The following is a 12,649-nucleotide window of genomic DNA, read 5'->3' on the forward strand; positions in this document are numbered from 1 at the left end:
TTAGATGAAGTACGTGTTTATTGCTTATTTGGTGTTAAACAGTTACAACGATAACCACACGACATCGTTCATATACAAGAATACAGGAGTATAAATATAGAGTATTTGTACTACAGGGTAGGATCTGTCAAAAAACACAAGACACACATTCAAAAAGTCATTCGCTCACACATCCGTGCAAACCGGTGACCTCACAGTGCGGTTTGCACTTTGCACTTGACACACATTCAGTCACTCATTCACAAATCCAAATGGAAGACCAGTTCTGCCTCAGAAACAGGGCTCAGTCCCCCACGTGAAGTCTCTTTAGTGTTCAGAGTGTCGTCTGCACTCGAGGTCCTTCTTCTGCTCTCCAGAGCCGACGCCGTCGTTCTTTATTTGGAATAAACAGGAGTAGAAGGGAGGGGTTTGAAAATGGACTAATCCTTCAGGAGACAGCTCGTCTTTGTCCCAGTTTGACCCTCACTTAAAGGGGACGTATTATCCTTTATAAATACTATTACAGCGGTGGGCCAAAGTTTTAAAAAATTAGTTCAATTTAGGTACAAGTGATTAATTCAGATTGTTTCAAACACTATGTTTAAGATTATGATGTCACAGAAAGGGGATATTTTAGGTCCACAAACCTGTTTGTTCTGTGGCAACCAATCAAAGGAAAGCTGGCTTAAATGGAGGGTAAAAATAAGGATGAACTGACCTCCGTATCTGACCTGAAAATCAGTCCATGAATTTAGACATGGAGTAAGAAAGGAGCGTAACGCTGTTCAAAATAATGAAATGCATGTTACCGGTGCCAACAGTAGCAGGTGAACTATTAAAGTTTCCTGTGTTACCTTGGAAATATCCTGCATGACCCGTGAACATGTTAAAACACAACTGAAATCACCAACGTCTTCCACAGTCTGTAGAGGAACTTTGTCACACAGTCGTAATACACAGTTTTTTTGGCACAAGATGAGAAGAACTTTGTCTTCTGTAGCAAATACAGAGCAGGAGGGAAGGGGAGGGTCCAGGGGAAATGCAATGCTGACACTCAACACCACAAGGGTGAAGCAGAGTCCATCAGTCATCCTGTCCCTGATTTCATTTGTTTATGATGAAAGATGTTAAACACGCTACACGCAGCACCTTCCACGTGACAGCACTGATGTTTAGACAACACAACGAATGAGACACAAAGTCATGCGGGTGTGCAGCGCTTCACTCTCCTCCCACTGTGTCTTCTGCCAGTGAATCCACTCAGTCTTAAAGCTGCGCATGGCGAGTGTTCGCGCCACGACGCATCCTCGTCACACGCTGTTGAGGAGCAGGATGGACGTGGCGGAGGTGGGAGATGTGATTTCGGGGTTAATGTAATGGGGGTCTCGCTCATCAGCGGGATCCTCATCTCGTTCTTGCGCTACATTCAAGGTCAGCTTGTTCAGACCGCTCTCCAGTGTCGCCTCTGCTCCTTCTGCTCTGTTGCCTGGAAAACATGCAGGAAGAAAAGTGCAAGGAAAGGTTAAATGAAATCAGGGAAATTATCCGACATAGAGTTTTAGACAAAAGTTAACCAACAACTTCTACATTAAGAGTCCTTCACAAGGACTCCAACTTTTATTTTAAACGTGTAACATCCTTTGCAAAATAAAGCAATCATTAGATTTTGTTTGTCAGGAAACGTGCTCAGGATCAGGTTGCACATCAGTGCTCAGTGGGACACACACCTCTCTCCTGGTCGCAGTCTGGAGAGGAGGCGCCGCTGCACTGGCTGCGAGGGCCCAGGAGAGGCGAGGCGTACCCGGAACTGCACACTGAGTCTGGGCTGTGAGAGCCAGAGGGGCTCGCTACCTCCAGGACACCGGTGGGGCAAGAGGAGGACAGGATGGAAGTGGAAGAGGGACAGGACGAGAGATAGGAGGGTGAGGAGGGGGTGCGGAGCAAGGAGGACGAGTAAGGTTGAGGCATGTCGACGGGGGTGGAGGCAGAGGTGGAAGGCGAGGAAGAGGTTGCTTGGGGCGAGGAGGTGGAGTGCGAGTCGGCCTCCTCCTCTGAGCTGCTGTGACTGCCCTCTTCGTCGATAGACACTGACACCACTGAAACACACACACACACACACACACACGGGGATGTGAGCTTGAAGACACACACATGCAAACGGCTCAACAAAAACAAAGAAATGATAACGCGGCTCGATGACGCGGGTGACTGCCCATCTCCGAGTGGGCGTGGCACTCACTCGACAAACCGTCCGACTCCATCTTGAAGTTGGCGATGTCGTCGCTGCCGCCGTCGCCTTCTGCTCCAACTCCCTGCTCCCTGGTGCCCATGGCGAGGGAACGTCGCTGGGCGTGGATCTCCTCTGAGATGCTCTCCAGGTTGCGCAGCGCCGTGCGGTACTCCGCTTTGGCAACCACAAGTTTGGCCTGAAGCTCGTCCACATGACGCTTTATTTGCTGTGAGAAATAAAACAGTGTTTCTCAGTAAAGACACCTTGTAATAAAACACAGATATATAGATTATGTACTGTTTACTCCTTCGAGTCTATGAGTAGGTGATACATACCTCCAGATGTAGGTAATACTTCGCTTTGAGTTCAAAATACGGTCTGCAGGGGGAGAAGAAGAAGAAAAAAGTGAGAGAGGGAGGAGAGAAATTTAGCCCGCTGGAAGAACAACCCTCCTCCGTGTGCAGTCACATTCCACGTCTCTATGGAGGGAGCGCAACCCAGTACTGTCAGCCAACACACAAAACATCTGGACTTCATCAGGTTACAGAAATTTCACTTCCCCCACTTCTCCAGCGCCACTTTAGCTCAGTGGGTGAGCAGGCAACCACTTGCACCATGGCCAGAGTGCAGCGGCCTGGGCTTGAATCTGACCTACGGCCCTTTTCTGTGTCTTCGCACTCTCTGTCTCCTCTGTTTCCGGTCTATCTTCACTGCTAATCTATCCAGTAAAGGCAAAAAACCCCAACACGCTCGCATAAAAGGTTCAGGCGGCGGGGAACTTATGAGCAGCATTTCCCAAAATCCGATCACAAACCTCGATTTGTTGATGGAGCGTTTCAGTTTCTTCTCGAGCTGCCTCATGTGGCCCATGCAGGAATTGTAGTTGGCTGCTGTTTTCTTGTGCTCTGCTTCGCTGCACGTTCTCGCCTGCTCAGCCTCCATCACCTGAAACGACCGAGAAAAAAAACGCCTGAGGCTAAACCGCTCGTTCAGGATGGAATTTTTGGGCTGTGCTGCATTTATATACTTACTCTCTGTGTGGCGTGGTTAAGCATTTCCTGCCAGGCGGAGTCAAACTGCCGGGTGTCCTCCTCGAGCAGCCTCTCCTCGGCCAGGGCGATGGTCTCCTTGGCTGCCCGCAGGATCTCCACCGACCGCTGGAATTCCTGAGTGGCCTTCTGCGCTTCAATCTGAGCCTGGAGTTCAGGGAAGGACAAGCAGCGGTCAGAACTTATTAAGTCAGACTGGAAACCAAATGTTCCACCGAAAAATACAATTCAGGAGGTAAATATTACTGCTAACATTTCACACATTTATGATGTCAAACAACTCACTGCCTGCTCCATATTTTCCCTAATAGAGTACCTTTGCTTGGCTCACTGGTCAAAATAACGCTCATTTATCATCTACTGGTTCTCGGTGCAGTCTAAAAAAGAAAAAAAAAAGCTGCTTATGCTTCTTTCCCTACTTGCTTTAAGCCAGCTTTATCCTGATTGGTTGCCCTTGAAAAACAAAACCAAAAGATTTGAAGAGCTGTGTTCACAGCATGGACTGTGTATAAAAGATGGACAACGGCACACCTCCACATGCCCTCTCATGCATAAGTGCCTTAACTTTAGCCGGTAACTGGGAAAAAACCCCTCTTAGATTCGGCAGGAAGGCTAAAGCAGCGTATTGTTATTGGTTAATGATCTGTCAATAATAAAACATTAGCCAATAGGCGTGCAGAGTCCCAGTGTCTTTGAGCCAGAGCTGTGTGCCCAAGATGACCATGTTAGAGATATGACATCATTAAGAGCCAAGATTAGAAAAATCTACACAAAACTGATCTTGAAACCTGAAACTTGGCTCATAGCTGAAACTTTATCCAGAGTAGAAGAATGACAAAAACTAGAGAAAAGCAAAACAGGTCCCTTTTAAATCATAGTGACAAATGACTTAAAATTGCTTTTATGAAGTAAAAGTTCACCGAGTAATTGTTCTTACATGGTATGAATGAACCAGGAGTCTTTGTGTTGCCTGTGTGTTTAATTTAGGACCCATACCCGCCCTCGGCCTCCCTCCCCTCACACCTCTAACCCTGAACCTGGTTCTGCTTGAGATTTCTTCCTCTGAAAAGGGAGTTTTTCCTTCCCACTGATACCAAAGGCTTACTCATAAGGAGCTTGTCTGACTGTTGGGGTTTTCTCTGTATTATTGTTGGGTCTTTATCTTACAATATAAAGCAACCCGAGGCGACTGTTGTTGTGATTTGGCGCTATATAAATAAAACTGAATTGAATCGAATTGGTTGAGTCCTTATGACGCCCAAACAGGCCAACATTCATAGAAAAAGACAACTGAGCCTTGATCCAATAGACAAACAGAATCTTTGTCACTGAGGAAATCTGACACACTGTCAGTGGGCTCCTCCTGCCCACAGTCACAGTTAACAGGAGGGTTATTCTCATCACGTTGGACATATTTGGACCCACTCAGACAGGCATAACTCCAAGGTCATTGCACTGGCTGAATGCTAACATGAAGTAGTTACAGTAACTCCAATTCAATGTCCTTGAAAGAGAGAATAATAATAATCAGGGAGAAACTTTCCCTTTGGTGATTAGTATTTAACAAGTGTATTATTAACAGTACAGCAGTTCAGAGGGACATATTTCATGCTGCCTGTCTGTCGGGTTTCGTCTGTATTGACTGTGAACTACAATGGAACCAAACCTGCTCGTCTACTTTGTGTTTTTATCTCAAAGTGTTTTCAATGGACGATTGTTTCTACTAAATGGTCCTTTTAAACTAAGAAATAAAGCTGTGTATTCATGTTAACACTTATTATTATGTTAACATGAATGCACAGCTCAACGTCTCAAACAACTATTCTTTAAAATCCAAGAGCGATTTCTCTACCAGCGTTTTCCATAAACAGACGCAGAAGAAAGCAGAACCCAAGCTGAAACACATGAATTGGTCTGTATGAATGTAATCCTGCTGACATGACTTCAAGGATAAGAAACTTATGTCACTTCTAACACATAGCCTACACATTGAAGCCTATACTTGGATTTACATTATAGAAACAGTGAAAACAATTATTTTTCTTACTTATTGTGAAGCTGAAATGTAACACAGTAACACTAAAGTCACTGTGTAATATACACCATTTGAACAAGAGCACCGGGTCACCTACTGCTCAGCCATGAGGTGAAGCTCCCGGTTTACAGTTTTTGTGCTTTTGTTAATGACAGAGGAAGTTTGGAGCGCTACAGTTATGGAGTCAGCAGCTCGTTGGCCATGCTTAGCTGAAACAATAATACCGCTCACAGCTGATGGTTGAATATCTCGGAGGAAAGAAATTTCACTGTTGATTTCTTGCAACAGTGGCATCCTGTTACAGTGCCACACTCAAGTTCAGAGAGCACATTAAAACAAGACAGACTGCATGGCTTTGTGCTTGACTTCAATCCTGTGGCAATGAGACTGAAACCACCTGAAATCAAAGGCAATATAGTGCCATCAAAATAGTCTGTCTATGATAGATAGGTACAAGTACAGTACCTGCTAATACTTTTCTGGAGGGGCTTTTTGCCTTTGATTAATAGGTCACCAGTGAGAGGTAGACAGGAAAGAGGGGCAAAGAGAGTAGGGGAAGGCATGCAGCAAAGGGCAGCAAGTTGGACTTGATCCTAGGGCCACTGCAACATATAGCCTGCTCAAGCAGTGAGCTGAACTGACACCAACCGTCTAGCAAGTATACACCTGTATACTTTGAGTGACTGAAAACAATGTGGGCAACAGCAGTGTTAATGAGCTACAAAAAAAGTTGGAGTATAACCAGGAGATTTTCTCTGTCCTTGTCCCTGGTAGCAACGAACTTCACGTTACAAGGTCAGTGTAGTCACACAAGCTGTTAACCCGTGTAATGTCGGCCATGTTTAAGATAAACCCACCAGTGATCAGAGGTCTGCTCCAACTCACAAAACATGTAGAAAATACAAAATCTTTGGCGTCAATTGTCGTGACAGTGTTGTTAAGGCCTGTGAATGGTGACGAGAGAGAGAAAAGAGGCGGAAGATAACAGCTTTTTATTGCGCGCGATCTGCTATTTCAACAAAGTGGTAAAGATGAATCCTTCCTCTTTGTCTCTCATCGTGACCCATTTCCCAGGCTCTAAGAGCAGGGAGGTTGAGGGGGAAACAGAAGGAGGGTAATAGATATTTAATGAGGCAAAAACAAGAAGAAAAACAGAAAAAAGGAACTGAAACATTAAAACAACATCCATCTTTTTTTTGTGACAAGATGAAGACAGAAAGAGACACAAAAATACCAGAACTTCCCAATCAGAGCAGCTTTTCTCATTGCTGGCTTGGTGGTGTTTCCATGAAGTGTCAGTGCTGTGGGAGTTTCTGCCTTTTGCAAAAAGCCTGATGAAAAGTCTTTGTCACCCTCGTGAATAACGTGTCAACGCTTGAGAACACAATTTGCCATTATCTTCATGGCACAAAAGCACACTGAGCTTCAGACACCACGCACATAATGAATGGGCTTTGTTATCAGTTAATTAAGTTGATGACATAGAGGCCAAATCATGTGACACTCAGAACCAAACAATATGATGTTCTTTTGATCTGAACTAGCCTGGCAGGCTGTGATATGCACCATGGCTGCGTGTGTGTGTGTGTGTGTGTGAGACATTCATGTGTCAGACACAGTCACCCCGTCTGATGTCTAACTCTCTCTAAAGACATCCTATTTACAATTTCAAACGGGTGAGAGGGTTGCAGGGCTGGGAAAGGTGGAGAAAGGTGACTAATACCCAATGTGGTGAGGGTGGGATATGCAGGGCGTGGACACAGCCAGACAGGCAGCGGTGCAGAAGTGAATGCTGGGTAAAAAGGACAAAAGAGAGGACAGTGCAGGCAAATTCCTATATACCCCCCACCCACCCCAATCGTTGTTGGAATGTAAGGGGGAAAACATGGGGGGCGGTGTTTGAGGGGATGTAACTGGCTTATGGGTGGGGGTAGATGGAATATGTGTGTGTCTGTGGTGGAGGGTCAGCGAGGTCATGCATGAGTCCTTTTAAAGTAGGTCGTGTATTAAATATTAAATATTCGTCTATAAATCATAACCAGACAATACGCCAGTTTAAACCCGAGACCGTTATCGGCTTTGCTCTGTTTAAACCACCCAAACACGCGCGCACACACACACACACGCACGCACGCAAAGGATTTTGATCCTTTCGTGCAAATGCCGGTCCCATCAAAATTCAAAACCTCCCAGTAATCCCTGGCTCTCACGTGTTAATACCAGAAGCAGATGCCACCGGCAGGTATTTTGTCACAGCGCAACAGAGATAAGCAACATACACACACACGCACATACGTACATTCACACACACACACACACACACACGTGTACAAGTACAAAATCTATTTCAGTTTGACATGCAAATGTCAGCCTTCTGATGCATGACTCATAAGCTCCTGTATTGGCTAGGATGGAGGGGTGGAAGCTTGGAGCAATAAATGAGATGAGCCACTGCAGAGGGAGAAGCACAGATTTGGTGTCCTAACCTTTAGGTTGTGTTGCCCTGCTTTGTGTCTCCCTGCAGCAGTGCTGCAAGCATGACAAGTACTCCCAGATCCAGCAAAAAGAAACAAGTCAGGCCATGCAAAATGTCGCAAGTCTATCACCACGCAGAGACTGTGTGTGCATGCGTGTGTGCATGCGTGAGACACTAGCTTAAGATGCAGAGCTGTGACTGAGTTTAAATATAGGCGTCATGTGACCGTACTCCCTTTAAGTAGATAGAAGCGGCTCTGTTTAAACTTCTCATTGTTAATCCTCAGTAATCCTGCCCTCATACTGTCTGCTGACCTTGGAATCACTCCCGCTCACTCTTGTGAATGTGTGTGTGCATGTGCGTGTACCTGTCTTGCCACTTTGCGGGCCTCCCAGTAGGGTTTGGAGTCATCCACGGCTCGCCCGATCTTCTTCACCTGCTCATCCAGTTTAACTGTTGCCTCAACCAGCACTGCTCGGAACCTCTGACGGAAGTCCTTCACACACACACACACACACACACACACACACACACACACACACACACACACACACACTTAGAAATGAGGAGAGGAACTTATCGGGTCACACTATGAGGTTGGACATGGTAGACTGCTCAAAGCACCACTGTGTCTTCAGTGCAGCGTTACAGAACAACAACTGTGGTTATTATTTATATCTGTGTAATATCAGGCCTTATTGTGGTGTGCGATTTCCTGTTGCCCCCATATACAAGAGCATGGTTTACCCATGTAACACACAACTGTAGAGTGTGTAAACTATATTTTGTTTTCTTTGTTTTATGCAGTGGGTGTGTCAGCTCTCATTGTTGCTGAGCAGCATTGCTTATGTTTTTTGGTGGTGACCCACTGAATGAGTATGAGTAAGGATGAAGCATTACTGCAGGAGGGCCCAATATCCGTGTGCATTTATGCAGCTACTTTTGTGTGTCTGTGTATGCTTTAATTTGCTGAAGAGGGGTTTAAAAAGCAGCTGCATCCTCTTCACAGAGCACAGATCGGCATAAATGAGCGGTTAAAGAGGGAGAAGGGAGAGGGCGCTACAGGAAACACACTTCCTGTGACATCATCGCATTTCCTACGTCCTGTTCCTGCAACGACGGGTGACACGTCACAGAATCTACAAGGTAAACTCCGTGAGCACGCTGCTGGCCTTACATACTGCTCAGGAAACTAAATAGGGGCCCGATTGTTGGAACTGGGCACGACCGTACACAAATATAATGTTTGTGCATTCAAATGTCAAATGTTCAAAACTAGTTTAATCAAACAAATTCAAGATTTATTGTAAACAAATGGAAATAACTGTGGTGTGAGAAAGTCTTGAGTCAGCCCTTATTTCTTTATATTTTGCTAAGAAAGTGGGAAACGTGCAAAGGTTACTGAAACATCAGCAAACATCATACAAGACAACAAAAGAATGAGGTAATGTCAAAGACAAATCTACTGAGAATAAAACTTATTGGATGACTCACTTTTTTTGTTTGAGTCACCTATTCCACGCTGCACCGTTACACTGAAACCTGGGGTTTCCCCACCTGTCAACACCTACTTTAAGCCCTGCTATGACCACCTTTACTAATCATCACAGTCTGAACTCCCTTACATAAGCATACTGGCCATTTCTTTGAGTCGTCTTCAGGAATAGTTCTCCAGTCTTGTTGAAGGACATTCAAAGCTCTTCTTTGGATGTTTCTGCCTTTTGTTTGGTTCTCTGTGAGCATGATCGCACACTGCTTCAATAATGTTGAGGTCCAGGCTCAGGGGAGGCCAATCCATGACTGATAGTGTTCTTTCATTGTGCGCTTTTCTATTCAGGCATGTTTTTAATGCACAGACAGTGTGTTTGGTATCACTGTCATACTGAAAAATGAAGCCGCTGATCACACACTGTCCACTTTTCTTGATGGTAGTTTTCTGCATTCAGGGACCAAACATTTCAACTTAACTGTAATTTATTTATATAGCTTCAAATCACAACAACAGTTGCTGTAAGGTGATTTATATTGTAAGGTAAAAACCCTACAATAATACAGAGAAATCCCCAACAATCATATGACCCCCTATAAACGACTGCTTGGTGGGAAGTAAAAACTCCTTTTTAACAGGAAGAAACCACCAGCAGAACCAGGCTCAGGGTTGCCATCTGCCATGACTTGTTGGGGTTGAGTGGACCAATACAGGACAAACACACGCCGTGGAAGAATTTGGATTTGGATTCATGTCTCCATTAGTCCTGTTGTCACTTATTTTCAGTGGCAGCAGGGCCAGATGCATCTCTCAGGTCCTGTTTCAAGGCTTTTCTGGATTTAAAAAAATTCCTGAAACAAAGTCAAAGTTCGTCTGGGTGGATGCTCCCCATAAGCAAAAGACCAGAATACTCAAGAGACATTCAAGAGGTGTGTACCCAAGATGATATCCCTTCAGTGACATCATACAGAGCCAAGAGTAGAAAAAGCTTAATTTAACTTTTCCATACAATGACTGCATTATTTCAATTCACCACAGCAAATGTTATATGTATGACAAAAAAATAAGGACATGTATATTAGGCTCGTTAAGGCAGGTCAGCTCATCAGGAGCTGACAGATTCAATTGTTCCTCTGGGACAATAATAAAGAAGACTTAGTTATCGCTTCATAATAAAGGTTAAAATTTAAAATTCTATTTATTTTCTATGGGAGGCTCATGATGGCACACACTCACAAGGGCACAGTCCCACATCTGCCAGACATAGAAGAGATTTGACGTTGTGTTGGCAGGCAGAGTCAACCGTGGATTTAAACTCTCCGCCCAAACTTACTCATCCTCTGAATCTACCGTACATCACTTTTAATCAGCTCCAGGCTGCAGGAGAACCCCCTGCAGCCTGCCAGGGGCTCCTTCCATAGTCCTTAGCTCCTCCTTAGCTTTTTTTTTGTTGCCTCCAGATGCATCCATGTTTCTTCTTCTGTCTGCTCGTGTATTCACATCGATCACCCTACTTATAATGCTGTTTCCTGTAAACACTGCCAAAGCTGTGAAAAAGCTGAGCTTTCCAAAAAGCACCAAGAAGCAATACGTTAAAAAATAAAATCAGGATATATATATATATAAAGTTAAAATTCAGCTGCAAAACATGGATTAAAACATGGATTACAGGAAAATCTCTCCTCCTGTCCCTCTCTGTCTCTGTGCGTGCTGTTACGTTCATTCCAGCTGTGGTTTGCTGGGTTTGGATGTGAGCGCAGGGCTAATGAGAAACAGAAGAGGCCTACTTTCAGGAAAGCAAAAAACTGAGGCCTCGCTCTGGAATGTTTTCACTTTTCCTCAACAGTGACCCAGCTAACACACACTTGAGCCGAAGCTGCCCCTTCTGTGTGCCGTCCGCCCTCCTGCAGTTGTTCGCTTCACTTTACATCCTTTATTCCTCCATAATGTGTCTGATTCCTGTTTCTGATCAGACTCCTAAATGAACGTGAGTGTTATGAGCAAATAGATGAATTTCACCAACCGCTCCACGGCAGTGTTTCCGACTAAGACCACAGCTGCACTAGGAGTTTATAAAGCGCAGGGAGGGACAGTTCCTGCTTCAGTTTTTCCACCTCTTCCCACTGATGCACATTTAGTAGTTTTCCATCTTTTGAAAGCTTTCCGTTTAGACTGTTTTAAAACAATGGCACTGTTGCTAGGCAAATCCCTGACACTACAGTGGCAGAGAGACAAATCGCACAGCGCTGACACGATTTCTCACCACTTTAGAGTTTTAAAAAAAGTGAGACTTAGCGACTGCTGGGTGGGTGCCAGAGCTCGGCTTACGCCCTGCTCAGTGTTTGAGGGGCAATAATTCTGATGCCAGCAGTGTGTGTTGTTGGGTCTCACCTCCAGCTCACTCTCCCAGCGGTTAATGTCGTCTGTAGACTGGTTCAACTTCTCCAGCTCTCCCTGTTTACAGAAAACACACCAGTGATGGAAAACACACACACAGAGGGAGAAAGGGAGGAGTGTGATTAAATAAGACTGGCAATCCTCAGGCTGTGACTCGTGTTAACCAAATTATTGAACTTACAGCTCTCAGTAGGTCATTTTGGAGACCGTCAAAATATGACACACACACACACACACACACACACACACACACACACTCTGACATTTTTTAACCTACTGTCACTCCACATCTGGAATCATTGTCCTACCTCAACCTTACCTGTATTCTGGGGTCCACTTCTTCCTCCTCGTCAGCACCCTGCAGGTCATCCTCACAGGTATTCCCATTTCGCTCCATTCTCGGAATTTCTGGTAACCAAACGAGGGTCTTCGGCGCAAACTAAGCGCGACCCCGGGGTGCTGAACAGCACAGGAGCGATCCAAACCCGCTCTAACCTTTAGCGCGGTGCATAGCTGGGCTTTTTAAAAGCGAGCAGCGAGTTTAAAGAGACGTCCACCCGCGGGGAGAGCGGACACGCGAACTACAGCGGACCACAACCTCGCGGAGGACGAGCTGCGAACGAAGCAAGCGTTTAACTACAGCGAGACCTATGGCTACTTCCGTTTGGGACATTCAAAATAAAAGCGGCGCGTAACGTTTACGTCTGCAAGCCGGAGGTGAAAGGGGAGGGGCCAGGCACGTGTCTTATTACAAAGCTGTTAGCTTAAAAGTGGCTCTGCGCGTGAGTTTATGTTTGATGGATACTTGCTCTCAGATTATTTATCTAGACATTATATTTTAGTTACTTATAATCTTACTGCACAAGCTTTTTAAACCAGATACAACAGATAAAAGTACCGATAAACGTATTATCGATTTTACCGATAAACAATCACATGCATGATCTGATGTATGCTCAGTCATCCAGGTAAGGACATCCCTCAAGGTTGATTT

General features: G+C 45.0%; 1 protein-coding gene across 1 annotated transcript; it reads right to left on the minus strand.

The window, feature by feature from the left end:
* LOC146362596 (SH3 domain-binding protein 5-like) lies at window positions 1-12,301 on the minus strand. The gene is made up of 9 exons (XM_084919559.1): window positions 11,975-12,301; window positions 11,650-11,712; window positions 8,137-8,265; window positions 3,241-3,405; window positions 3,024-3,154; window positions 2,545-2,587; window positions 2,219-2,435; window positions 1,707-2,075; window positions 1-1,465 (listed from the first exon to the last, which is right to left on the minus strand). Exons 1-9 carry the CDS (start codon window positions 12,050-12,052, stop codon window positions 1,290-1,292), a joined length of 1,371 nt encoding a protein of 456 aa, XP_084775685.1. The 5' UTR covers window positions 12,053-12,301; the 3' UTR covers window positions 1-1,289.
* Window positions 12,302-12,649: the final 348 nt, after the last annotated feature.

Source organism: Perissodus microlepis, chromosome 22 (genome assembly GCF_051167445.1).
Source record: "Perissodus microlepis isolate ML-2025 ecotype Zambia chromosome 22, ASM5116744v1, whole genome shotgun sequence".
NCBI classification, from domain to species: domain Eukaryota; kingdom Metazoa; phylum Chordata; class Actinopteri; order Cichliformes; family Cichlidae; genus Perissodus; species Perissodus microlepis.

Coding starts and splice junctions, on each gene's coding strand:
- LOC146362596 (XM_084919559.1), bottom strand. CDS start 12,052: ATGGAGCGAAATGGGAATACCTGTGAGGATGACCTGCAGGGTGCTGAC. Junction 11,713..11,974: donor AAGTGGACCCCAGAATACAG/GTAAGGTTGAGG, acceptor TTCTGTAAACAG/GGAGAGCTGGAGAAGTTGAA. Junction 3,406..8,136: donor CCCGCAAAGTGGCAAGACAG/GTACACGCACAT, acceptor CCTGAACTCCAG/GCTCAGATTGAAGCGCAGAA.